Source organism: Theobroma umbraticum, unplaced genomic scaffold (assembly GCF_002168275.2).
Source record: "Theobroma umbraticum cultivar Fairchild unplaced genomic scaffold, ASM216827v3 scaffold_86.0, whole genome shotgun sequence".
NCBI lineage: Eukaryota > Viridiplantae > Streptophyta > Magnoliopsida > Malvales > Malvaceae > Theobroma > Theobroma umbraticum.
In genome coordinates, this window is record NW_018397263.1 from 930,028 (window position 1) to 956,978 (window position 26,951).

Sequence of the window (26,951 nt, forward strand, 5' to 3'; positions counted from 1 at the left end):
GAAGAAATACGCTTAAGGGGCAGATAATTGGGCTCATACATGCATGCCAATTCCTGAGACTACCACTTATCCTTTTCAATATCATCACCATAGTAGTGAAGCTGTTCACTGGTTGAGGTTGATGAGAGGTGAGAAAAGGTTCATGGCTTGGGACATGAATTAATCCATGCATGTTGTGATATGTTACTTAAACTTTTAGCCCACTCAAGGGCCATGACCATTGACCTGTGTGTACAATACTCAAAAAAGGTAAAATCAGAGGAAGCTCATATCCTAGTAAGACCATGTTTGCGGCCTATGCAATTTAATTTCATTGCTACACTGTTGTTTCTTTTTAGTTTTTTGGTTTTGCCTGCCTTGACAGTATTTACTTTCGACATTAACTGGAGCACCTCAGGTAGGTGCGAGGCTTGGGGCATTTGACATCCATTTATAAAAGCTCACCAATATTAACATCTTCTCGGGATAGAGGCTACTCTGTCAATACTCAATATACAGTAGTTTTTTCATTTTGATGCAGAGTTTATTCAATTTTACATCCCTTGCAGTGGTTGTAATCTTATCTCCGCTCTATTTTGGTAACAAAAAGTAAGCTTTGCACAAGATGGAAGGATTGATACGTGTATGTCCAAACATCAGGCCAGAAAACCAGACAGGCAAATCGACAATGAGCTAATGATAAAAAATGCATCTTTTTTAGATTAGAGGACTCCAAGAACAGGGCTAATGTTGCATGTTCATGAATGAATAATCATGAAGGTAGAAACCTCTGGCAGCATTTCTACCTCTGACATTATTAGAAAGAGATGAAAGTAGCAGAATATCAAATCCATCCAAAATCTCAAAATATATACATATAATATTTAATTTGTGATGACTGAAAACCTGTCAAGTTCTGATAATTGTGAGAGAAAGAACGGTACAACAAACATATTGAGCTAACCACATAATTCAGCAGTCACTGGACTGGTAGCATGACCTCATTAGTCCTGAAAGCAGGCAAAGTCCAAGGAGGATTGTACCTAGCTAACAAGAACTCGCCAATCACCTTGTGCCCATCTCTTTCTAAGCTCTTCTTGAGGTTCTCCACCTTCTCCTCGACCACCTGATCTGTTGCCACTCCTGCAAACTTCACCACCCCATATTTCCTCTCTCCTTCCTCTCTTATCACCACCCTCTCATCCAACGGCTTGGGCGCCTCCTCTGCCCTCTTGTACATCGCCGGCAACAGAAACTGCATTGTCACCATGTTTTTCTCACCCTTTGTTACAACGGGAGCCGTCATGGCAATCTTTTCACTTTCACTTCCAGATGATTTAGTTATCACAGGAGCTGTCATGGCGATCTTTTCAGGTTTTGCATTCTGCGGATTGCCTAAGGCACCTATGTAATTTGCCAACACCGAAAAACCACCATCCTTGTTCCCCTTGAACTGGGATGGATCGTACGTGACTTCAGCCACAACTGATGGTGAGTATTTGCGGATTTCATAATCGGCTGAAGATTGAACAACTTCATATTTTGGAGTCTCCACACTGATCTTACCAAGAATCATACCCATGTTGGAGAAGATAAACTAGTTGGAAGTAGAAGGACTGGAGGATCTAACTAGAGGGTTCAAAGTAGATTTCAGCTTAGCAACTGCACCAAGCCAATGAGGAATATTTTTATAACCAGATAGAAGAGAAGAAAAGAAAGTGTTGAATTTGCCTCTGGAATCTAGATTGTTCAATCTAGGCTTATTTTGTCAAAATGCTATTACTTGGGAGAGGAGTAAAGACTCAATTTTTGTATGGATTTTGTGGCTCGAATTTGGAGATGAATTCGTGGACTAAGTTCATCCACGGCCTCAATGGAGAATGAGCCTCGGGCTTTGCAGTTTTACTCAAAGCTACCCTTTTTGAACAACAAAGCAAAGAATGCAAGAATCTGCTCATTGTAGACAAAAAACCTTGGACTTCTTCGGTTCCATGAAACATTTCTGATTGATCAAAAAAGATAAATTTAATGGGCTTATAGAGAAAGCCTTTCGGCCTAGAAAGTGAAAGCCCATGACTTGAGTAATATACTAAAAGAAAAAGCTTGGGTCCTTCAGCCTACTTATATATCTTGAGTACAGGATACCAAACAAATCCCTGTGCTGTGCTCATATCTCAGCCTGAGATAGGGTAAGAACAGTCAGTTTCCAAACAGTCCCTTAGGGTTGGTTCTTGTCACCGTATAAACGGCTGCAAGCCTGCAACTTTCATCAAACACCGCCTCTGTAGGATTGGGTACCTAGGATAACAAAGGTTTTCAAGGTACCATGTTTTTTAAGCCAAAAACTTGTCTTTTAAGAGAACGATCAGGTGATTGATATGATTTTGTTTTAATGTTTTTGATAGCTTTCTGTTTTTCAATGGTAAAAGAGAAAAGGGCATCAATGAGGAGATGATTAAATTGTTATCCTTGCACTTTGATTGTCAGTGAAGAAACAAAAAGGGCATGTTCTCTCTGAGATGCGCGTTTTTCAACCACTCTCTTCTTTGGGTTTCTTCTTTTTTGTTTGGATCAAAGATGTTTATTTTATTCTGCGTTATCTATCTGATAGTACTTTCTCTGAAAGGAAATGGAGATAACACTAATCACATACTGAGATCAAGTTACCTTTGATGATTTTCTTTTGTTACATTAGTTGGTTTAATTGATTCCCTTTTAGTGTTAATTCATGTTGTAAGAGTTTGTGAGATGCTTGCATTGGATCCATGATGCTATTTTTACAAACTGCGTTATCTATCTGAACTTCATCTTTGGTGGGATTGAAGATACTGTTCCATGCTGAGATCCAGTCTTACTGTCTTAGTTACATGTTCACTGTCCTCCCTGTTTCCTTTAGGTCAAGTTCTCTGCAGCTTGGAAGATTGGGTACAGTTAATAACAAATATGTCTCTTATCCCATTAACAAGAGGGTTAACATATCTAATCTTCATGGATAAACTAGGGATTGGCTAGCTTTTTACTGTACAGTTTACAATATATCAATATTGAATCTTGGTCATTAATTTGTTCATGACTGGACAAGATTTCAGAATTATAGTTTATGGGGATTTGGTGGTCTACAACACTTGATTTACATTTGCATTTCATTAAGATGCTGTAATATGTTAGCTGCTGCGTTCTAAGATTTAGAGTAGAGAAAGTGGGGAAAGTGGGGAAAGGTTATCCATTGATTATTAGCTTAGGAACCTGATGGAGGATGGAATGGAATATGAAGAATTTGAATTAAACTCCTTTCCATCATCCACAAAACTTTTTCTCTTGCAGCTGGAAGAAGTTGCTAGGAAATGTGAATGTCAATTCTTTGACTAGGATGTAATGTACTTTGAATTAGATATCTGCATCTGAACAATATAATGCTTAAATGAAATCTACCTTTTGCATTGTTTATGTCTCTGTTGGAGGATCAATTGAGCTTTGCAGGTTTGTTGACAAGTTCATTGAATAAATTCTAGCAACCATTTGCAGTTGCATAAACAAGGGTTTGATCAAAATATTAAAAGACCAAGAAATCCTGTTGATCTCACTGGCTGTTGCTGCACCAGAAGTTGACAAAGATTGATACGTGATGTGCTTTTCTGTTGAGTTCGATTCTTCACCATGTGCAACTGCTATTTGATCAATCGAAAACCATATGACCTGTAAAACCTGGAATGAGTACAGTTCTCTAAAGAATAAAGATGAAGGCTGTCTTAGAAATTCTCGTCAGCCAAAGTTGGTTTCCATGTGCTTGTTGCACTTGCTGCCATGTGAAGCAGATAGTACTAATTCTAGAACATGAAATTAAATATGAAGTGTGTTCATTTTGCCATGAGATCACTACTTTTCTAATGATTTTCATGTTCATTAAAGATGAAAGCATCCCGTTTCTTATTCCCCCCGATAACCCCAAGATCATGATTTGATTAACTTCATGCTTAAGCATGTTCTGCAATCATAACCCATCTTACAAAATTCAAACTTTGTGATTAGGACAAATTAAAGAAAGAAAGTGTGTAGGTCCACCTTTTGAAAACCTAATACACTAAATTTGACCGAGTTAACTTGTTCTGATGGTGCCATTGAAGCAAAGGAAGGCAAAATTTTCCCCCAAGGAGCCTAAAATTTGAATCAACAAATCTGTTTCTGTCATTTCGCCAATAATAATAATGGCATTAACAGTCCACTCCAGGCTGGTTTGTCTCATTTATTTCGAAATTCAAACTGAACCACCCATCATCATCCAGCTCAATCTGACCGTTACTTTACAAGGATACCGTTTGGTAAAACAGAAAAAAAAAATGGAAAGGAAAAGAAAAGAAAAACAACTCATTCTCACCCAAATTCAAAAACAAAACAACAAGAATCCCGCTTCATCATTCAAATATAACTCTCACTTGTTCCTACCGTTAGCCCTTTACTTTTTCTATAAAGATCCCTCCGTCCCCACAGCTCTCCTCCCTAACCCTATCGTTTTCTCTCTGTTCTTTCTGTCTTTGGGTGTTTGTTTTTCTCTCTGTTTTAATCCCCAAAAATGCGTGAAATCCTTCACATCCAGGGAGGCCAATGCGGCAACCAAATTGGTGCCAAGTTCTGGGAAGTGGTCTGTGCCGAACACGGCATTGACGCAACAGGGAAGTACAATGGGGATTCGGATCTTCAACTTGAGAGGATCAATGTTTATTACAATGAAGCAAGTTGTGGAAGGTATGTTCCCAGGGCTGTCCTCATGGATCTTGAACCTGGTACCATGGACAGTGTTAGGTCTGGTCATTATGGTCAGATTTTCAGACCAGACAACTTCGTTTTCGGACAATCTGGTGCGGGAAACAACTGGGCTAAAGGTCATTACACTGAGGGCGCTGAACTCATCGATTCTGTTCTTGATGTTGTCCGAAAAGAAGCCGAGAATTGTGACTGCTTGCAGGGTTAGTTCTTTGTTTCTGTTTTGTTTTCCTTGTTATTGTTCCTGTATGTTTCCTTGGGCTTATGTTGGTGTGGGTTTTTTTGAACTACAGGATTTCAGGTTTGCCATTCCCTGGGAGGAGGAACAGGATCTGGTATGGGAACCCTTCTGATTTCGAAGATCAGAGAGGAGTACCCGGACAGGATGATGCTTACTTTCTCTGTTTTTCCTTCCCCAAAGGTCTCAGATACAGTGGTTGAGCCTTACAATGCTACTTTGTCCGTTCATCAGCTTGTTGAAAATGCAGATGAGTGTATGGTTCTTGACAATGAGGCTCTCTATGACATTTGCTTCCGTACCCTCAAGCTCACTACCCCAAGCTGTAAGAACATCTATCACATTTGAGTTTCTCTTTTCTCTGTTTCAGCTAATCATTCATGGGACTTGAACTAATTTCTTTGTGTTGCTTTTTTGGGTGCAGTTGGCGATTTGAATCATTTGATATCTGCTACAATGTCTGGAGTTACATGTTGTTTGAGATTCCCTGGTCAGCTAAACTCTGATCTCAGGAAGCTCGCTGTGAATCTCATTCCTTTCCCTAGGCTGCACTTCTTTATGGTTGGTTTCGCACCTCTTACCTCTCGCGGTTCCCAGCAGTACAGAGCCTTGACCGTGCCTGAGCTCACCCAGCAAATGTGGGATGCCAAGAACATGATGTGTGCAGCTGATCCACGCCATGGGAGGTACCTTACAGCCTCAGCTATGTTCAGAGGCAAAATGAGCACAAAGGAAGTTGATGAGCAGATGCTCAATGTCCAGAACAAGAATTCGTCCTATTTTGTGGAATGGATTCCAAACAATGTCAAATCAACTGTCTGTGATATCCCTCCAAATGGCTTGAAAATGGCATCGACCTTCATTGGGAACTCGACTTCGATCCAGGAAATGTTCAGACGGGTGAGTGAGCAGTTCACAGCCATGTTTAGGAGGAAGGCTTTCTTGCATTGGTACACAGGTGAAGGTATGGATGAGATGGAGTTCACGGAGGCAGAAAGCAACATGAATGATCTGGTTTCTGAGTATCAGCAGTACCAGGATGCAACTGCTGATGAGGAAGAGTATGAGGAGGAAGAGGAGGAGTATCAAGAATGATTCACTTCTAGTTATTTCGGGATGTAAAACAATGCTAAAAAAAGTATCCAATTGCCAGTCTCTGGCAACAGAAAAGGACTAATCTGGATAGCTGTATGCCAATATGAATGTTAAATATATTGATAATTCCAGTTCTGTTCTTCCAATCTTGGAACTTTAAGTTCCATATGTTTATACAAATTAAACCAATCTGATATGATTCCTTCGGCCATCCAAAAGAAGAACAATATTTATCTCTGGTAGAGTTCTGATAAAATTCACCAGAACCATAGGAGCTTGCTGATAGAAGGTTGCTCTGTCAAAAAACTGTGCCAGAAAAAATGGAATTGGAAAGAAGAAAAGTTAAGGTCTATTACAAGATGAGATCAAACCATGAACCATCTTTAAGACTTGCAAATTGACAGCTCTTAACTATTAGTGCAAAAATTCCATGAAACATTCTCAGTTCCACTAATTATACACCAAGTCATAGAGCATGAAAACCTAAGCAGCTTAATATATATGTTTTTTTGAAAGGTTAAGTTTCATCAAAACAGGGCAAGTATCCCTGAAAGAACAAAAGGAAGAATTGAGACCTTTGTACCCCAAAATTTGCAGCATAAAGGCCTAAAACTTCAGGTATAACCTATAACTTGGCAGCTTAATTCAGCAAGGAGAATAAGCTGTTAATTCATTCCTTGATAGTTGATCCCTAAATGAGGTCACAACAATAGATTTCTTAGACAAAGAACTTGTTCGGGAATTTTATGCATTTGTGATTGAGGACACACAATCAACATAGCAATTCATATATTAAACGTAAATTCAATGCATCCATTGTTTAACAATACAAAACAAAGCACGTCAAAGACCTTAATTCATGCATTTATCCTCAAATCAGGTGAGAATTATAGATTTCCTAAACATCCATTGTTTAACAATACAAAACAAAGCACGTCAAAGACCTTAATTCATGCATTTATCCTCAAATCAGGTGAGAATTATAGATTTCCTAAACGAAGAACTTGCTTAAGCATTATGCATTTACAATTAAGGTTTTGAAAAGCAACATTGTAATTTATATTAAAGGTGAATCTCAATGCTTCCATCATTAAACACTAGGTAACAAAGAGCTACATTTTTCACAATTGATCATCAGCTACAACCACACACAAAACCTGCGACTACAATTACAAAAAAGATCATCAATTTACAACATTAAACATCCAACAGAACCCCAACTCTAACATCTACTTCTTGCCAACTTTGACAGCTTCTTCGTCCACTGCTACTTTGAATTTCTTGTACTCAAAATCCACAGGGTGCACACCACACTCTTCGGGTGCTACTGGGCGCCTATCACCAAGGATGGTCCATAGGTATAGAACACAAGAAGCTGTCAAGGCTCCACAAGCACCACCGAAAATGAACACAGCAAGAACTCTCCAAAAACAATTGCTACTCTTGTGCGCTGTTGTCATAGGTTTGGGGTTCTTCGCAACGGCCTCAGGATCAAGTGGTTGAGAGTGCATCCAATTTGGAACCTGCCTTAGCTTAAAATTCCACGAGTAAATAAAGCATGTCTGTGAAGAGTTCCTATTTGAAGAGCTTAAGCCCACAAACAAGTCCTCATCATTCCATAGTTTCGACAAGTCGATTGAGTATGAAAGCAATGGATCTTCAGGCCTAGTACTACTAGATTGATTCAACCTAATCTCTAGTCTCTTTGAACTTGCCTCATAATCAATCCACGAATGTAATTTTTCTCCATTGTTTAATACCAGATTGGCGGAAGATAAATTTCTCGCTTTAACTGACACAAGGCTACCCACATCAACGCCCACATGATTTCCATTCAAATCACCATACTTGGCATCTTTGAAGGTATCGAATTCAACAGCAACTGCTCCTCTATTACTTTTCTCCAATCCAAGAGAAACCCCAAACGAACTATTATCTAACACATTAACATTAAAACTACGAGGAACCATAACAAAAGCCAAACCATCACCATTTTCATGGGACATTGAGAAGGAAAAGTAAGTTGAAAAAGAAGCAAAATTCCTGACTTTACCTTCAACAAGCTTGATGGGTTTTTTATACATGACTTTCCCAGCACTCCCACCTACTGAGTTAGTAAGTTGAACCCAAGAGCCATCATTAGCAACCCGTGCATCCCCGTATAAAGCAATATTGGACACAAAGTTTGGATCTTTACCAAAACTTTTGAAGGAAAAAGAGGAACTTTGGTCTGCAGCTAAGATTTTGAAGTGGAAAATGATAAAAGTTAGGACTGTGAAGTAGTTGGAAATGGAGAATGTGGCCATTGCTGAAGTGGGTTAGAGCTGAATCTGGATTTGGTATTTTCTTTCTTGGTCTTCTAAGATTTCCTTGGTGATGATTCCATTTACAACTAGGTAATTTTCCCTCTCTTTTTTTTAGGGTTCTGGGTGAAGAACCAGAGAAAAGAAAGTAAAGAATAGGAGGGTTGGGCTGGCTCGGAGGTTGTGAAAATTAAATACGTTTACTCGTTTCTGCAACTCTTTTTCATTCACTTTCTCTGAGTGGTTGCTGACTGAGGGAATATTATAATGGACATTTTTCACTTTTGCACTTGTACTTCTTCTAAATTCTCAAATGTACTCTGTTTTTTCGTATTTTCATTTCTATCCACAAAAATTAATTAATGGTGCTAGACAGGTACACTACTTTTCTCTTGAGTTGTTGCATCAATTAAAGTTCCACCATGAATAGTTCACTATACTTCTTTTTGCTGAACTCCAACACAAGGGCTCCATAGTTCTCTCCAACCCTTTTTTTCACAAGAAAAGGTTGTCACTTTGAGCTTCAAAAAACTTAGAACCAAAGAATTTCACTTGGTATCAAGTACAAATATATGAAACAAAATGTGGGTACTTGCAAATTATTGGGTTCAAGAGTTACAGTTGTCCAAGCCAAACTTGTTTGTTAGCCACAACAAAAAGGAGGATAAAGAAAAGAGACGAAAGATAAGGATGTCTTAGGTAAGTGTACTCTCATGTCTACACAATGGTCTAAGCTTTTGCATTAAAAAAACATACAACACACAAGCACACAGCTGTAGAGTAACACGGAGTCTCAAGTCTCAAGTCTCAAGTCAAGTCTCAAGTCTCTATCAATTCCAAGCAAAATCCTCCACTAGCTCTTCCCCTTTCCAATCTTCTTTTTGTTTTATAAGAAAAAGAAAAGAGGTGTTTGTGTGGGGAGCAAAAGATAAAAAAAAATGGATTCTCTTTGAAGAGAGGGACCATTTTCTAACGTGCACAACAGGGTCGGGCTTTGATAAACCCACCCAAGGATTGTTGTGCAACGTGCCAGCCTGCCTGCCTGCAACACTTTAGCCAAGCTCTTTCCAGGTAAAAACTAATGCAGCGTGCTCTTTTATCTTTTTTGGTTAAGGCAAGAGGTAAGTCTTTTAGAATTTGAAACATCGGTCGGAACCTTCGAGTCTTGGAATTGACCCTTGTCCCTTAGCAAAGATTTGGGTGATTCTGGGGTGTATGTCCTCACTTCGCAGTCATTCTCAGCAGCATTCAATTCTTTTCGAGGATGAGCAAAGGGTTGGTGGCCGTTAATGCAGTCAGTTGTTGCTTTAAAGAACCCTTCATCAATGACTGGTATTTATATTTACTCTAGGGTGGTATAATTCGTGAGCCTGGAAGAGAAGAATCTGCAGAGTTTTTGGTAGGTCAGGGCCTCAGGATGTCAGGTGTAGTTAAATCTGCATGCTCTGAAATTTAAGACAATAATCTTTGCATTGAATAATTAATTATGGGTAGTTTTTAGATTTATTCAAGTGGCAGATACAATTGACCTTGATAAGATTATTTCAACATTTAATTTAAAATTAATTAATTTTATATTTATATGTTCAAAATATTTTTAATTTAACAAATATGAGTTTTTTTTATCATCATTTCAATACTCTTCTCATGTGTAGGAATCACGGACCTATTACATGATATGAATCAAAGGAAAAGTCTAAATGGAAATGTACTGTTTTGATATCATCATGTATATGAAAAGGGAAAAATTAGAGTTTTTAAGGTAAATATGGGAACAATTTTATCATTATTCCTAAATAAACGAGTAACTTCATATAGATAAAGAATTATAGACAGGAATAATTTCTACCCTACCAGGAGCAAAAAGCGTAACGTGCCCTCTGTTTTTCTTTTCCCTGATGAAGTGTGCCCTTCTCTTATATCAAGTGGTTTATCTAAGCTTTCAGTTTGCTTGATGGCACAAAAGGCAAGACATACAGAACGGTTATCTGTCCTCATTATTTACAAAATAATTGAAAAATGAACAAGGCTATGGGAAATGGGACAGAGCACATGCCATACTACTGAAGGTTACAAAGACTGCTTGCCGAGTATCATATGAAGTTTGGGTGGAACCCTACTCCCTCACACACAAAGAGGACAAATTTTAGAACCATAACCACTGCAACTTGTTTGTGCATTAAATTTGAAACATGGCAGGGGACCACTAGCTTTTGAGGTGTGAATCTTGTGACCCTACTTTAAGTTGGTGCTTTTGGATTTTTTTTTTTCCCAAGGACCCTGTTAGATGGATTTCAATTTTAAACCCTATCGGGTTTGGTTGGTTTTCCTGAAGTCTTCACTCAAGTTTCTGAGGTTGGCATTAGATCAAAAATCAACAAAATGGATTGAAGACACAGAAAACATCGGAAGGCAGCTTGTGTTTTTCAGGCCAACATCTATTTCCTAGAGTAAGCAGAAATATGGGAATGTAGCACTGTCTCTATAGAGACAGCTGATCAAAATCAGAAATTATGCATGAAAAGAGTGACAACCCAATGAGTAATAACCTCTCCCAGAAAGGGTTGGGTTTTATCATCTGCTAGGAAGATGGTGGTTGAAGTGGGCCTTGATAATGTTCAAGGCGATCAACCGGAGAGATACAGAGACGAAGAAGCGGCCGAATGAAGATAGCTACTTATCAGTAAAAGAAATAAAGATGGGAATGAGTTGGATACCAAATACGGTGCAAAGTTAGCATTGTTTTTCTGTCTAGATCAGGGATAGATTATAAGCTGGCACATTTAATTGGCTGAAGCCTTTGAATTTTTAAGATATGGAGTACTGAGGGACCACCATTAAGCCGAGACAGACCATGCAACCTAAACTTCCAAACTGAAAGTTGAAAAAATAATTGACCTGGACCAGGTAATCCTAGCCAGATCAGCTCTTTTGTGAGATTGTTAGAGCCATCTTAAGTCTCCATGGCCTTAAAGAAGCCCTTAGGAATAATATGAAGACTAGTATTATAGTTCGCCACTAACATTGTAGTAAAGACACTAACAAGTATAAAGTTGTTTTCTTAGAATTTAACCCACAGTCAACAAGCAAGGCCAATTCTGGAGTTAGGCAGTTAGCTACATCCTACATTGGTGGCTTTAACAACTGGATTCCATTACAGCTTTACCTCATTTTCCAAAGTTAACAGAATTGTCAGTTAAAAGATATCGTATAAATTAAGTATATTCTATCAATTTTAAGAAACTATAAGAGTGAAAAAATGAAACTAAAAGTTAGAACCATGACTTAAGGCAACCAACTTCTTAATAAACACTAGACTACAAATTAAATAATTCAATGCAAGTATCATCAATGTGCCTTTGATTTAACCAAGCTTTAACATTGAGGGGCACCTAAATGTCAATCAAACTACTCCTCAAGTTATCAACTGTGCATACTGCCTGAAATTTTGAAATCCTATTTGCTTTTTAAAGCAAGATCATCCTCAAAGAGAAGAGAAAAAGGAAGGAGCCTGCTAACGATACACAGTGCTGTGGCTAGCAAACCAAAGGGAAGGGTAGGGGGGGAGGGACAGTTATGAGATGGGAAAGAGCTACCCTTGGTCTGTAGCTCAAGACCCAATCAAGGCAAAAAAATAATTCTCTGGCTGCCCTCAACCGCATATTAAGCCTCAGGCTTTGATGGAAAAAAGGAAGGGTGAAAAACAAAGTATAAATTGACTGACCGAACAAAGAGAGTGAGATGTTCTTACTATTATTCAATTCAATTCAATTACAATGAATGCAATTTCAATCAATTGCAGGACTACTGTCAAATCAACTTCCAAAATTGCCTACCCGATAACCCTTAACTACTTAACTGGCATATCCAAAAATAGGATATCATATCAATAAAGGAAATATGATTACGGGGACAACTCAAGAACATGAACCATTTTCCGAGAATTTACGAGTGAAGATACATTACTCCAAGGTAACAAAAGCTTAAAATTGCGAAGCATCAGCCCTTGCAAATAAACAATGAGCAAGGACATAACATAGGCAGAACATCACCTTCAGACACAAGCACAAGCAAGCACACACAATTCTATATAGATCAGACAAGGGTTAATGGCATGATTCCCTAGTTACATACAGTTGCCTCTTCAAGAAATATGTTGTATTAACCTATAAAGTGTTTGATAGAGTTGCAGTGTGTAAACTTGTAAAGCATATTCATAAGGTCAAAATGTTCTTCAAATTACTTGGTTAATTATGAGTGTGTACTGAGTACACAAAAATGTATACATCCCAGGGGGTGAATGAAAATGTGATATATGAAAGGATAACAACTTCACAGGTTATACAAATTACATAATCGTAAGGCATATTCAAAACAGCAAGCAAGTAAGAGAGTGATCTACAAAAGCTTACAAGCAATGATGAGTGTGGGTTATGACTTCTATGCTACAATCTACATACAATGGGGAATAAACGATACCCACATAATTGATAGCACAAACTCATGAGCACAATGAGCTTACCCTTCAGCCATAATGATTATAAGGAAAGCACATTCATATCACTTTGTTTCTAGAACAATATCCTTGACATCTAGCTCTACTAAGCTTTCTTTCCCAAATAGTGTAAATCCCACAGTTGCCTGCAAGAAAACATGTTTTCATTTCAAAAAGTCGTTCTAATTAGATAATTACATATGTATCCACAATCATTTCCGGAAAGGACCTTTTAAATTATTTAGAGCTTTCTAAATCTTTTCAAATGGCAATCAAGAACACTGGCCCGTGTACTACCAAGTAACTTTACTTGTGCAAACATATGAATGTCATACCTTTCCAGTTTTCCGGTTCAGTTTCTTAAGGCTGCCCAAAAATTCTGCAAAAGTCCCAGATACAACTCGAACCATCGAACCTGGGACTAGTTTAGAACTCTTTTCTCTATTTGCTACAGTATCAGATCGCTTTCTAGACTGTCGTTTTGGCTTAGAATCCAAAATGGATGTTGTAACACCATTGGAATCTAAATTATATTCTATATTCAGCTTATCAGCTGTGAGGGTTTTTTCTCCTTCCTGTTCTTCCTGAAATGCTTGATCAGCTTTTTCTTGCTCTTCTTTGGCCTGTTTGAAGATTGCCTCCATGTCATCATCAGACACTGGCCTAGGTTTGTTTATTTGTCTTTTTCTGCAAACCATGTAGGTAGACTTAGCTATACTAACTGAAAACTGATAAGCACAGGATATTCAATCAAATGCTAAGCTTTTGTATCCCTAAGTTTCTTTGATCAGGTCTTACAGCACTGTCTAATTTGAACCAAAAGGATTATATTTAGACTATCTTTCTAAAGTTTCTTCAAAAATCCTATATGGTTGTGTAAACTAAAATAAAAGTTGATAATAAGATGTTGCCATCTTCATTCCACGCAACAACACATAACAATTTAACTCGCGATTTTGAACATATGGTTCTAGCAAATTTAGCAATTTTCAACAAGGACAAAAAAGTAACACTCACGTATTTCCGACCTTAGAACCAACAAAACCTCCAACTCCGTCGCATTCTCTTATGAAGTCATGAATCTCTTTGTTCAATACACATTTTAAGAAAACACACCCTGGAAATAAGGGCTTCGGTTTTATTGATATTGAACCATTTTTTAATCTCTTCTTCTCCTGAACAGCTGGAGTATACATCTGGAGACAAAAGTAACTAATCAATGCAAGTATACTATATATGTATCAGTTTCTTATCCAAAACTAGTCTTCTATCTTAAAACAATAACACCTAAAATGTCTTTGTACGTATAAGGAAGTTAAACGGGGGAGCGTGCTTCTAAAATTGGCTCCCAAGGCTCCTGCAAAAGGGTAACAATGGCTAGACCAAGTCCAAGCTTATATTGTTGTGTCATAGCCCGTTAGGAACATTTAGCACAAACAAACATTTGAGATGAATCATTAATATTGTTCTCTCAATTTCATTTCAGTTAAATCCTCAAATGAATCCCAATATAAACTTAAAGTGCTACGCATAACCAAAACAATGCATTGTATATTTCAACAGTCGAAAAACAAAAGAAGCAACAAACAAACTATAATTTGTTTACCTTAAATTCGATGTCGGGGAAGTTCCTAGCGAGTGACCGAGCCAGGACTTCGGCTGTCTCGAGACCTCTAATCCGGGCGACTCGAACCACCCACCATTGAGGACCCAAGTGAGCCAAGTTATCAAGATTGAGTTCCTCGGTCCAAGAAGTGTATCTCTTCTTGGGTTTTTTTATAAGTCTCTCCTCAACTTGTTCTCTCCAATTATACCCTGCTTTGCTCTCTCTTCTTTCGTTCCTCAGTTGCCTTCTCTCTCTCGCTGATAACTGCTGCTGCCGCTGTTGGGTGTCAGTCGAATCAATAGAGGCAGAAATTGGCGGCAGTTGAGAGGCGTGTTTGGTTGATGGAATTCTGTGAGAAACTGAGTGGAAAGACGGTGGAGAAAGATAGCAAGGACTCCATAGAAGAAGCCCCTGCTTCATTTTTTCCTTTCTCTCTTTTGATTATTTCTTCGAGCCTCGGAGATGAAGCGGACGTTGTTGTTTCTTCGATATCGTTGAGCGCAGATTAACGATCGATGCGTTCGTTGTTATGGGCTTCGTAATGGGCCGACGTGGCCCAATTTCTTTTCACCTTTTCATATTTACTTATTTGAAATTCTCTATTTTTCAAAATAATAATATTATGGAAATGAAAATGACTATCTTATTGTAGACAGTTAATACCAATACATTATATATAGTAATTGAATATTAGTAACCGTATTGAAGGTTTAATGAAAATTTACCAATAATTTTTTTTAATTACATTATTACTTCCTTTGATGTTATGAAAAACAAAATATTCTCAAATATGAATTAAATTACATATTATTTTATCATCCAATCATCAAAAGTGATGAAGTAATCTTGCACTATGATTTTTTTTTTCTTGTCATAATCTTCTCTTAATTTTTTTCTTGAAAAAACAATTTATGATTAAAAAAACACGTATTACTTTAATCACGTATAAAAATATTTACATAAAATGTAAGTACTCTTTTTAAAGACATTTTTATACCAAATATAAGTATAGTTAAATATTTACTTATTATTATACTATTAAATAATAAATAAGTGAAGTTATTATCTATAAAGCGATGAGGAAATAATTCGCCACATGTCACCCATAATCTCTTGCAAAACAATTTTTTATATATAGTATAGATACGGCATGTGGATTAATTACAATATAAATTAAATAACAACGATCAAGGTTATTAACTATTAGGAGGCGAGTAGGTCACTTATCACATATCAACCGATAATCTCCTTTTGAAATAATTTTTGTATATAACATATATGAATTAAGTATAATGTGAATTAATAATAAATGAGCAAGGCTATTAACTAGTAGGAAGCGAGTAAATAGCTTGATCGTAACATGTCAATCGACAATCTTCTTTTGAAACAATTTTTATATATAACATGAATATATATTAAGTATAATAAGTGAGATTATTAATTATTAGTAGACGAAAAAATGACTTGTTACATGTCAATTAATAATCTCCTTTTGAAACAATATTTATATATAGTATAGATATAAATTAAGTGTAAATGAGCGAGATTATTAACTATTAAAGGAAGAGAAAATAACTCAGTCACATGTCAATTGATAATCTCCCTTCAAAACAATTTTATATATAATATAGATATGAGATGCGAATTAAGTAAAATATGAATTAAATAATAAATGAGTGAGTTTATCAAATATTAGGGAACGAGTAAATAACTATCCACATGTCACTTGATAATATTCTTTTCAAACAATTTTTATATAGAGTATAAATATGAGTTAAGTATAATACGAAATTTAACGTAATTACATAAAAAAAGCACTAAATTATTCATCTTGATTAAAAATAAATAGAATTGGAAAGAAAATTCCAATGATTTGTAATTTTATATATGTGTATGTATATATTTTACATTTTAACCACGCTGTTCGGGCAGTGGTTTTGCACCTTCGAATCACAGTAAAAAAATTAGTTGTTACATTTTACCGCCAGTGAAATGCCATTTTCCCGGGAAACTGAAATCTGAAACCGCTCCAGGTCAATAAAAAGGAAAAATGTTTTCCACCAATATTTTCAAATTCTCCCGCGTTTTCATTGCCCGTCAAAACACCCCACTTTCCTTCAGACATGGCGCCATCTCCCGCTTTCCCTCCCTTCACGCAAATCTCTCTTTTATCCAATCTCAGATCCCCTCACCGTTCTTGTCTACTTCTCTTCTTCGTCTCTGTTGCTTTTTCATTTCTCGCAAGACAATGGGGAAGCAAGGCAGATCCAAGGCGAAGCCCGAGAATCTCGGCAAAGGGAAAGTCACTCCGGTCCAAGTCGCATTCATCGTGGACCGTTACCTTTCCGATAACAACTACCCCGGAACCCGTTCCGTTTTCAGGAACGAAGCTTCTGCTCTCATCTCCAAGTCCCCCGTTCGAGAGGCGCCGAAGAGTTTGTTGAGTTTAGGAGCGATGCTGGACGAGTACATCTGTTTGAAAGAGCGGAAAGTGATGTTGGAGCAGGAAAAGGCTCGTTTGGAGCAAGAAAAATGCAGGGTTCAGACCCTTTTGCAGGGAATGCAAAGTGTAATGAACGCTTACAATGCAAGCGCGACCGCATCCTTGCCTACGATCCCTCATGCTACTGCAACAAAATCCGTATCTGTGGTTCCTCAATCAGATCCATGCGCCGGATCTCCTACAGGTAACAAATCTTGAGCTCTGGGTGGTTAATAAAATTGGTCAGTTGTTGTTTGAGGTAGGTGTTACCACCTTTACATTAGGTTTTGAGGTACAATTGGAGATTGAAATGAAGATGTAGCTACGTTTCATTTAAGTTTGCTACTCCAGGTTCTCAATTTATCAAAGTTTTTAGATGTATGTAGAATTAGAATGGTAGTAGTCTGTTCTGAATGTTTTGTTTAGCTGGGCTAAATGGATTTTTTGGTGGTTAATAGCAATATGTTTTTGGTAAGGTTTTGAAGTGCAAATTGGTATCATTAGGCTGTAGAGTAGTATTGGGAGATGTCTGATTTGTTGTATTTCTATTTGATGGTAAGTTCAAGATCATAATTTTAAACCACGGGATCTGATCAAAGGGTTTTTGTGAGATTTTATGACTCATCGTTAAGATTGATATGCATACTTGATGTGTCCTCTTTACTAAGCAATTTTTGTATTATTTTTCTTGGTGCTCTAGCTTTAGGCCCTCCCGTGTATGGGACACCAACTGTTATTCCAGTATCTGGTCCTTCTAATTCCAGAATGGAGCATGATAACTACTCTTCGCCAGTTACAAGTCAGCCAATAACAAGAAAGAAAAGGAGCTCGGAGGCTGTCACAGAAGCCCCAGCAGCTGAAAAAAAAACTCGTAGCAAATTAAGTTCTAGGAAATTGACAACCCAAGGTAGGTTATCTTCATTTTATGCACATCATTTCATGCCTTGGTACAGCCGTAACATCCCTGATATGTTGGCTGCAGGAACAGAAAAGCTTCCAGAGTCTGAGAATGTAATGAATAGTCAAGTAGCTGCTCAGCTAATTCCTGCAAATCAATCATCACCACCCGATAACACAGCCAATATTTCGACAATGCATGTATCTAGCGTTGCAAAGTGTTTGTTCAATCGGCCACATCTGTCCCCTCCAACCAATTCATCAGGTCCTAAGACACCCCCACAAGCAGTTTCCCCTCAGAGTGATAAATCAATGACTCCACTGGGTGTATCTTCTACTGCTAATTGCAGCCACAACAATACCCCTCAAGAGATCACTCCTACCAACTGCACTATAATTTCAACCGAGAGAGTTACAGTTAGTCCCTTAAAACAAATGACATGTTACACCATTGAGAGGAACCGTTGCATTTCTTCTTGTTCACCGGTTAGGACAAGCTTGAAGAGGCTTGGCAAGAGGGATCATGTAAAGGGCCGGCTGGATTTTGATGGTTCTGATGCAACAGTGAATGTGGACAAACCAATAACCAATGAGACTTCAACATCTGAGTCTGAAATGGATGCAGATATCTTTGACCTGGATTTGCCTAGTTTAGATGCTTTTGGAGCCAATTTCTCCTTCTCTGAACTGTTAGTGGATCTTGATCTTGGATGTGAAGGAATTGGCTATCCTTGCCAACCAACATTGGGTCCTTCTGCAGATGCTCTTTCAGGGTATTGGTGCTACTTCATTATTATTGCATATTCTATTGACCATACTTTATCCACTTGTTTCTTTACTATTTTCAGTTTAGTTATTCTTATCTGACGTTTTATTCTGTCATTCTGTGCATTCTGTACAGGTCATCCCATGAATCGGGGGATGGCAACCTGGGGGCCCCTCAAGTCATGTCAGAGTTTTCATCTACTGTCACGAAAGTGTTTTCAGAGAAAGACATGAATGCACAAGGTAATAAAGCTTATTGCTGCATAATCTGAATGCATCCAAATCGCAATATATGTGTACGCTTAAATGTGCGTGTGCTATGGTTGCAGGTCCCGACAGTGTGACTTCAGTGAAGTCTATAACAAAATGCGTAAAAATATTAAGCCCTGGTAACACTCTATATACTTCACCGCCATCATTTTGAGATTTATTATATGGCTTTGCTCATGTTTCTCTTTTTTTTTTTTTTTGAAATTGCAGCTAAAGGTCGAAGGAGTTCTTCAGAGCAACAAAATTGTTCTTCTAAGAACTGACTGGTTTTATCATCAAGATGACCCTTTGGCTGACATGTCCCAGTGCAGCACTCACTGGAAGCAAAGTTTAACAACACAATATTGTTTTAATTAACAATTTCTAAAACCTTTTTCGGGTTTTAACGTGGCACAAAACTAATTTCTTTGTAAGGGTCAAGTTATGCTTGAGATGATCCACTATTAATGTGCCCTTGCTCTACATAAGAAATGGTTAACTGAATTCAGTGTTTTCTAAATTAATCATCTAGGCTGCCCGTGGAGGATGCTTTTAGCACTTTGATTGTGTAATATCGTAATTCTTTAATTGATGATTATTTTCTCTTGCATATCATCATTTTATGCTCGGAAAAATGCTCATAACAAGGAACAGAGTTGGAAAGTTATACGCCAGGACTCAAGCCAAGTGCTTTCTAATTTCACAACTTCAGCTGGGCTTCCAATGAAAATAGGTGAACGCTGGTGTACCTGCCAATATGGCATGGTGAAACCATGAATGGTTTTTGTTTGTTTGTCTAGAGCAAGGAAATATTTCTGCTAATATTGGACCTATATCCTCTTGGTTAAGCTATTACCTGCTGGGGTTTGATGTCAAGAATTCTTTGAACACCATCTGTTGCAATGCCACGGGCTTGTTCTACTATAAAGCTCATCGGTGCACACTCATACAGTAGCCTTAGATTTCCATTTTTGCTCTTCTTGTTCTTAGGATTGCCGTAGTTACCTCCACAGAGAAGCATTCGATGGATTTCACCAACAAGGCAGCCTATATAGCGGCCAGAATATGGTTTGCCATCGGTTCCTGGTTGGCTAAGGTGGTCGAGATATTGCTTCAGTTTTTCATCCCAGAGGTCATAATTCCCTTCATTGAAAGAGTAAATTTTGCCCGACTCTGGTATTTTGATATTCTCATGTGTCAACACATTCTCCATAAGCGGGATCTAGGGTGAATGCAAACACCCCCTTCCCTTTGGAGAAGGTGAAAACCACAGAGCTTGAATATAGACAATAGCCAGCAGCCAACAAATTGCTCCCTGGCTGGCAAACGTTGATGATGCACTTCTCTTGCTTGATCAAGCTGTGTGTTGCAAGAGAGTTGAAAAATGTTCAGGTAGAGGAGAAAAAACGGGTGGATACTGTAAAATAGTATGTTGCATCTCTTTCTCAATTTCAGGGGACTAAGGGTAGCTGCAACAGTTGCTTATTCTATCAAATTGGAGCCTGGTTCACAACTGTCTTTAAGTCATTTTGCAGCTAGAAAATAAGAACTTGGGAGACCAAAAAAGGGATTTGGAACTGAGCTTTCTGAGTATCTTTCATGTTCTTGGGTTGAATTAGACATTGCAGATGAAAGGATTACCGTAGAGGTGTCGTCGAGATCGATAAGGCATTGCTTGTCAGGGTCATAAATGCCAAAGATGGATCCAGTAGTCCATGCACTGTCAATGTTGGCGGATCCATCAATAGGATCAAAGACAACAATGTAGTTTCCAGAATAAGTTTCTTCAATTGCAACAGGTACATCTTCTTCTGATGCAATAATCCCTGTTCGCCCACTTGATCTTAGGCAGTTGCAGAACAACTTCATGTACGATAAACCCATGAATTATTGACTAAACAGCATAAAAAATGTCAAGGCATTTGAGACCAAAAGTAACGATAAAAGTTAAAACTAACCTCATTGGATATAACGTCCAGCTTCTTCTGATCCTCACCTTGGATGTTGATAGTACCCTGACCGCCGGTGAGATTGATAATGCTTGATCTTTGGAGCAGTGAAGCTATCTGTTTACAAGCCAGGGAGATGCTTGAGAGAAAACCGTGAGCTCAGCGTCAATATTGCCTGCTTGTTCTTGCTTCAAGAGCCAAGATGTTAGATTCTCAATCCCAAACTGGCTCTTCCTTACCTTCTTGTTTTGGATTTGAGTTTCTGATGCTGCAGGCAGCGGGAGTTCCACCGCTTTACATTGAACGCCGGTGGAAATTCTGTGGACAAAAGTCTGTACGTGATTGGCATGATGCAGATTGAGACGAGAAAGAGTAGAGATGGAGCCATGGGATTGTGAGGAGAAGGTTCCAGGACGATGTTGAAATTGCTTGAACCATCTTTCTTTCTTGTTTTCTTGTGGTTTTCCTTTCTCCTTTTTCTTGCAAGGTCTTTGATTATCTTCCTGTTCCTGTCCAATGTTTGGTCGTGATTAACCCGAGGCCAATCTAAATGGAAGGTCCCAGCCACCATATAGCCTGCCAGGACCCACTTAAGTCAAGTTTCTTGATTTTTGTTGTCTGTGGTCATCGAGGTTTGGGTTATTACAAACCATTATGTGTTTCATGAGTAAAAATTGTCTGTCCTGATAGAGATATCAAGGTTAAAATAGATCCGAATCAAAGTCTTGTTTTTTATGAGTGAAAGTAAAAATATATTGTATAATTGGATTAGATACAATATCATAAAATAACTCGTGAGCAGGGTCATATCATATTAGCCTTTTAGAAAGGGCAAGGACACAACATGAAATAGGGACACGAGATTTCTCATCGTATTTCATGTCTTTGCTTAATTACAAATTGATACTACATATTTACTTCTTAGGGCAATAAAGGCTCCACGTGAAGGACAATTGAGAGAAGATGCCATTACTTTTTCTTGAACAGAGTAGGCCCCCAGATGAGATGGACAAATGAGATCTTGATTAAAGGAATTAACCATCCTAAACATGTATAAAATACAAACAAGTTCTTAGTAAAAGTTCTGGTCCGATGAATGATTGCTTAAAATGCAAAAGATAGTTACTTAGTTCAGTGACTTTGCTGCTATCAACAACAGGAATTCCACAGAATTTACAGAATAAGGAAGACTTTATCTTCATTTTCAGTTTCAATGTAATATATTTTTCCTTATATCCATAAACAAAAATACCCTCTTTGCTTTTGCATCTTAATCAAGCCAAATACTTCTCCAGTTTCTCTACCTCTTCTGTGCTTCCAATATAAAGTGGTACACGTTGGTGTATCTGTTAGAAGAACACAAACACAGCACACTGATGATTATAATTACCCCACAAGAGAAAGAAATCATAAAACTGGACAGTATGGTTTAATGTTTCTCACATCAACAGGTTGAATATCAAGGATTCTTTGATGTCCATCAGATCCTTTCCCACCAGCTTGTTCCACAATGAAGCTCATTGGTGCACACTCATACAAGAGCCTCAGCTTGCCATTTTTGCTCTTTTTGTCTCTTGGGTAACCATAGATACCACCATAGAGCAGTGTCCGGTGGAAGTCTCCAACCAGGCTTCCGATGTATCTAGCAGAATAAGGCTTGCCACTAGGACCAGGGTCTTTGAGGTCGTCGATGTACTTCTTCAACTTGTCATCCCACAGCTGGTAATTGCCTTCATTGAATGCATAAATTTTTCCAGCTTTTGGGATCTGAATGTTCTCTTGAGTTAGCACGAATTCACCATACATGGGATCCAAGGTGAATGCAAACACCCCGTTCCCTAAGGTGAGCACAAAGATTATAGAGCTTGAGTACATGCAGTAGCCAGCAGCTAGTAGATTGCTCCCTGGTTGGCATACGTTCACAACACATCTTTGTTCAGTCGTATCAAGCTGCAGGTTCCATACATGAAACAATTAGGATATTTTGCATGTAAGTTTGGAAATTCAGTGAAGTAGATATGGACTTACGGTGGAATCATCACCGATATCTGCCAGGCACTCATCGTTTGGGCTGTATATTCCAAAAATGGAACCTGTGGAAACAGCAGCATCAATGTTGGATGATCCATCAAGTGGGTCAAATACCACAATATAGTTTCCAGAGAAACTCTCTTCTACTGCCACTGGCACATCCTCTTCCTCTGATGCTATAATCCCTGTTCTTCCACTTGATCTTAAGCAGTTGGAGAATACCTGTAAATGCATAAGAATCAGTTTCTGTGATGCCTGGTAGCATAAGCATTCTTAGTTTCAAATAAGTGTTGCCTACTTCATCCAAGCTTTCTAAGCAAAAGTAGTACCAATTTCAAGAATTCTTCACATAAAAAATTCTCAAAGTCATTGAACTATTCAAGAAATGACAAAATTGTAATGTTTTAATTTAGTTTTAGAGCAAGGGCGCCGTCATTCAATTATAAGTTTGAGAATGTCCATGTTGTTTGATTGCAGAACATAATTCATACAAAACTGAACTCATGGTTGATAACAAGACCTCATTTGAAACGACGTCAAGCTTCTTCTGGTCCTCTCCTTGCACGTTGACAGCGCCCTGGACACCAGTCAAGTTGGAAATGCTAGCCCTTTGTACCAACGAAGCAATCTGCTTACATGCCATTGAAATGCTGGACATCACAATAGTGAGCTCTGCATCAATAACACCCGCTTGTTCCTGCTTCAACAGCCAGCTGGTTAGTGCCTGAATTTCAAACCCATTTTTCTTCGTTACTGCATCTGATGCTGTCTCCACAGCCATGCACCTAACCCCGCCAGCAACATGCCTTCTCTTGATAGTGTTGCTGGGGCATGACACAAGGGTTTTGGAATCAAAGACGCATAGCTGTATAGGAGAAAGACGAGACAAAGAACGAGAGCTTGATAACAGGAGTTGAGATGAAGCTGTTGCTGCAGCTGCTGCAACCATTATCTTAACGTTTTTTTGATTCGTATTTCGCTTTCTTGTTCTTTCTTTTCTTCTCTGTCTCTGGTCGATATTTTTATTCTCTTTCCTTCTTACAGCAGCCGAGCAGTGTCGACTGGGATTGTGTTGTGGACGTTGAAGGAAAGATTGTGAGGTTGCCAAACGATTTCTGTTGATTTGGGACCCACTTATCCTCCTCTGCAGCATCCATTTTGTGATCATGGTTGGTTCGAAGAGTCCAATGCGAACGAGCCTGGGGTGTTTACAATTTACAAGTGGCACTCCAATTTGATGGAATATGGGCTGCGTATGCTCTGGAATTGTACACCCCGGAAGTCCAACTATTGCAATTCAGTCCAAAACCCTGTTGGGCCCAAAACGGAGTGCTTTGGTTAGCATTACGAGGAAGTATGCAGAACATTAACCATGCAGACGCCAAGTACATCTCCATCTCCAGCTATTACTGATGTCTGGCAAGTTCTTCGTTAAAACATATGGTAATGTCTACCAATGATTAATGTTCTTAGGAATTGGAGTTTTCGAACCTCGAGACATCCGTGGAGACCAAGACTAATAAACATGATTAGTATATTACTACCATTGATTATCAATGCCATCAGTCAAAGATAAAAAAAGGGTATATAATTTTTAAAAAAAAATGAAGATAATTTGAGATGACGTTTGCAAATGCAACATTATTCATAGAATTTCCATGAAAGCTTCCAAGATCTTTTCGACTTTTCGTATTTGCGTAGCAGAGACCCAAAACTGAGGAACAAATATGAAAACTCTATGGCTTTCAACACATGGCAGCTGCCTCTACACTGCCCTGGAAGACTAATGCTTGTGAACAACTTTCCTATCACGTTCACGTTCACTGTCAACGCAGCAAAGTTGACAGACGGCAAACCAAAACAAAAAATGGTCTCGATGTGAACAAGAGAACCAGCAGCTTCTAAGAATTAGGAGGGGTTGACCAATCAATTTTTCCAAGTTCATCAATAAGGGAATCAGCTCCTTTAATATCATACGCTGCCATTCTCCATTTAACAGGAAACTTGACCCCATCTTGATGCCTTTCTGTTTTGTTAACGGAAATTGTGCCAAAATTTAGCAGAAAAGTCAATAAAAAAAAGGGTTTATTGCCTTTAATTTCTGTGATTTTAGTGTGCTAAAAATTATTGGGAACATTCTTATTTGCCCATATTTTCCTCCATTTTCCTTCTTGGTTGGCAGACTTTTAAAGAAAGAGAATATTTATTACTAATCTTAGGGTTAGAGCCAATGGGGATGAGCTGACTAGCTTAGCCAATTAGTTATTCAAAGTTGAAAAGAAGATCTAGAACCCATTAAAAGGGTTCGACGTAGAAAATTCCAGGGGTTGGAACATGGAAACTTAAGCCTGCAGGCAACCAAATACGACTTTAACAAAGTATCAAACAAGGAGAGCACGTATATCGACTCTAAAACTAAACGAAAAAAGAACAAAATTTAGCATGACTGGTAAACAGCCAAACGCGTCTTTAACTATAAAGGTCAATTCTTAGCTTTGTAGCCAAGTACCCGAAGGGAAGCCGGTGTTTTGCCCTATATATAGAAACTCTAGATACCCTTTTGGTTTATATCGTTTCACATTTCTTCCTTCTATATATACCAAACCTCCTGGTATCACTCTCCCTCACGAAACAAGACAACCCCCGGCCTGTTTTGTCAATCTCCATTTCGTTCAAAGAAACCTAGAAACCAGTTTGATCATCAATCTTTTACATGGCTTCTTTCAAATTCCCCGTCTTTCTCTTCATTTCCTCTCTTTTCCTCCATGCTTCTCTAGGTACGTCAATGTCAAAATGAAACCAAACAGCTTCTATATTTTCATATCAGTATTCGTGTTTGTTCACGTTATGTATCTAACTTTGTTTTGTTTTGTTTTCCATTTGTGACAGCTGAGATTATTTGTGAAGATTTGCCAAAGGATGTGTGCGCGTTTTCCATAGCATCTTCAGGAAAGAGATGTCTTTTGGAAACGGCGGTGCAGAGAGATGGGAACGTAGAGTACCAATGCAGGACGTCGGAGGTGGTCGTGGAGAGAATGGCTGAGTATATCGAGAGCGATGAGTGCGTGCGTGCTTGTGGGGTTGATAGAAACTCCATCGGCATCTCCTCCGATTCCCTTCTCGAGCCACAACTCACCGCCAAGCTCTGCGCTCCCCCTTGCTACCAAAAGTGCCCCAACATTGTTGACCTTTACTTCAATTTGGCCGCCGGTGAAGGTAAGAATCAACACCCTTTTTCAAGGTTAACAAAACAAGAGGGTTAGGAGGGAGGTTCCATTTGCAAAATATGGTAGCCTGTCAAGTTAACGTTGGTTAGTATTGAAAAGACTGCCCAGCATGATTTCAAGGGAAAGAAGAGGAGGATTTTTATTCAATTACAAATCCCAGAACTTTTGTTTCTTGAAGATATGAAATCTCCTCTGTTTCTTTGTTTAATCTTTACGTTTTCCACAACCCAATATCCCTGATTAAAGGCTTTAACAATATCCCCTTTTCATGCATGTTTTTTCTACTTTTTCTCGAGTCCTTTTTGCTTCCACACGTGATAACTGTCAGGATACTTTGCTTCTGGCGTTGTACCTTGTGATTCAATCAAAGCATTGTTTGATACCCTGCTTTGGAATAAAGTTAAAATGACATACAATTCTCCCTCCTGCAGGAGTATTTTTGCCTGATCTCTGCGACGCTCAGCGCACCAACCCTCGGCGTACCATGTTCGAGCTTTTGAGCTCTGGCGCTGCTCCTGGCCCTGTTTCCAGTGAACCAGGATCATTGGTCGGTGAAGCCCCTGCCCCTGCTCCCCTGTGATCAATTTAACTAGTCTGTTTTCAATGGTTTCTTCAGAATTACATTGCTTCGAGATGTAAATTTGATTGAGGAGAATAATCTAAGAGAATTTTAGAGAGAAGAGGAGAGAATTCGGGTTTTGTTTATATGAGTGGAGTTTGGTGAGTGCTATGGTGTTGCCTTTTTCCTGTTCTTCTCTTCAAAACAAACATATGTGTTCCCATTCATTATAAATTAATACTATTCTCTCTCAATAAATGATAACTCTTTCTATAGCAAATTTATTGATTACTTTCCTTATGATGATGGGATCTT

General features: G+C 38.4%; 8 protein-coding genes and 3 non-coding genes across 11 annotated transcripts; 6 read left to right on the forward strand and 5 right to left on the reverse strand.

Annotated features, from left to right (window-relative positions):
* Positions 1–832: 832 nt before the first annotated feature.
* Positions 833–1,875, reverse strand: SOUL-1 (SOUL heme-binding family protein). The gene has a single exon (XM_021433539.2). The coding sequence runs from the start codon at positions 1,559–1,561 to the stop codon at positions 959–961; it is 603 nt and encodes a 200-aa protein (XP_021289214.1). The 5' UTR covers positions 1,562–1,875; the 3' UTR covers positions 833–958.
* A 538-nt stretch (positions 1,876–2,413) lies between these two features.
* On the forward strand, positions 2,414–2,504 carry LOC149526905 (small nucleolar RNA snoR26). The gene has a single exon (XR_016351514.1). It is a non-coding gene; the product is annotated as a small nucleolar RNA snoR26 (small nucleolar RNA).
* A 40-nt stretch (positions 2,505–2,544) lies between these two features.
* On the forward strand, positions 2,545–2,643 carry LOC149526906 (small nucleolar RNA snoR27). The gene has a single exon (XR_016351513.1). It is a non-coding gene; the product is annotated as a small nucleolar RNA snoR27 (small nucleolar RNA).
* Positions 2,644–2,735: 92 nt separating this feature from the next.
* LOC149526907 (small nucleolar RNA snoR27) lies at positions 2,736–2,829 on the forward strand. The gene has a single exon (XR_016351512.1). It is a non-coding gene; the product is annotated as a small nucleolar RNA snoR27 (small nucleolar RNA).
* A 1,518-nt stretch (positions 2,830–4,347) lies between these two features.
* LOC110420279 (tubulin beta-2 chain) lies at positions 4,348–6,212 on the forward strand. The gene is made up of 3 exons (XM_021433535.2): positions 4,348–4,943; positions 5,034–5,303; positions 5,403–6,212. The coding sequence occupies exons 1-3, from the start codon at positions 4,550–4,552 to the stop codon at positions 6,071–6,073; spliced, it is 1,335 nt and encodes a 444-aa protein (XP_021289210.1). The 5' UTR covers positions 4,348–4,549; the 3' UTR covers positions 6,074–6,212.
* Positions 6,213–7,108: 896 nt separating this feature from the next.
* LOC110420280 (Concanavalin A-like lectin family protein) lies at positions 7,109–8,623 on the reverse strand. Its single transcript, XM_021433536.2, has one exon. It carries the CDS (start codon positions 8,377–8,379, stop codon positions 7,303–7,305), a length of 1,077 nt encoding a protein of 358 aa, XP_021289211.1. The 5' UTR covers positions 8,380–8,623; the 3' UTR covers positions 7,109–7,302.
* Positions 8,624–12,600: 3,977 nt separating this feature from the next.
* On the reverse strand, positions 12,601–14,965 carry PTAC13 (plastid transcriptionally active 13). Its single transcript, XM_021433537.1, has 4 exons — positions 14,478–14,965; positions 13,889–14,067; positions 13,207–13,558; positions 12,601–13,017 (listed from the first exon to the last, which is right to left on the reverse strand). Exons 1-4 carry the CDS (start codon positions 14,895–14,897, stop codon positions 12,937–12,939), a joined length of 1,032 nt encoding a protein of 343 aa, XP_021289212.1. The 5' UTR covers positions 14,898–14,965; the 3' UTR covers positions 12,601–12,936.
* Positions 14,966–16,593: 1,628 nt separating this feature from the next.
* Positions 16,594–19,239, forward strand: LOC110420932 (myosin-M heavy protein). Its single transcript, XM_021434349.1, has 6 exons — positions 16,594–17,164; positions 17,660–17,866; positions 17,942–18,629; positions 18,758–18,864; positions 18,951–19,010; positions 19,102–19,239. The coding sequence occupies exons 1-6, from the start codon at positions 16,726–16,728 to the stop codon at positions 19,152–19,154; spliced, it is 1,554 nt and encodes a 517-aa protein (XP_021290024.1). The 5' UTR covers positions 16,594–16,725; the 3' UTR covers positions 19,155–19,239.
* A 126-nt stretch (positions 19,240–19,365) lies between these two features.
* Positions 19,366–21,446, reverse strand: LOC110420933 (fructose-1,6-bisphosphatase, chloroplastic-like). Its single transcript, XM_021434350.2, is given in 8 exon segments — positions 19,366–19,619; positions 19,727–20,075; positions 20,077–20,217; positions 20,219–20,229; positions 20,512–20,733; positions 20,829–20,968; positions 20,971–21,230; positions 21,232–21,446. Coding segments are annotated over 8 exon segments (1,260 nt in total). The 5' UTR covers positions 21,258–21,446; the 3' UTR covers positions 19,366–19,508.
* Positions 21,447–21,809: 363 nt separating this feature from the next.
* Positions 21,810–23,928, reverse strand: HCEF1 (high cyclic electron flow 1). The gene is made up of 4 exons (XM_021433727.2): positions 23,371–23,928; positions 22,848–23,072; positions 22,263–22,769; positions 21,810–22,165 (listed from the first exon to the last, which is right to left on the reverse strand). Exons 1-4 carry the CDS (start codon positions 23,797–23,799, stop codon positions 22,094–22,096), a joined length of 1,233 nt encoding a protein of 410 aa, XP_021289402.1. The 5' UTR covers positions 23,800–23,928; the 3' UTR covers positions 21,810–22,093.
* Positions 23,929–25,396: 1,468 nt separating this feature from the next.
* LOC110420551 (PAR1 protein) lies at positions 25,397–26,916 on the forward strand. Its single transcript, XM_021433904.2, has 3 exons — positions 25,397–25,627; positions 25,740–26,066; positions 26,509–26,916. Exons 1-3 carry the CDS (start codon positions 25,564–25,566, stop codon positions 26,655–26,657), a joined length of 540 nt encoding a protein of 179 aa, XP_021289579.1. The 5' UTR covers positions 25,397–25,563; the 3' UTR covers positions 26,658–26,916.
* The last annotated feature ends 35 nt before the right edge of the window (positions 26,917–26,951 follow it).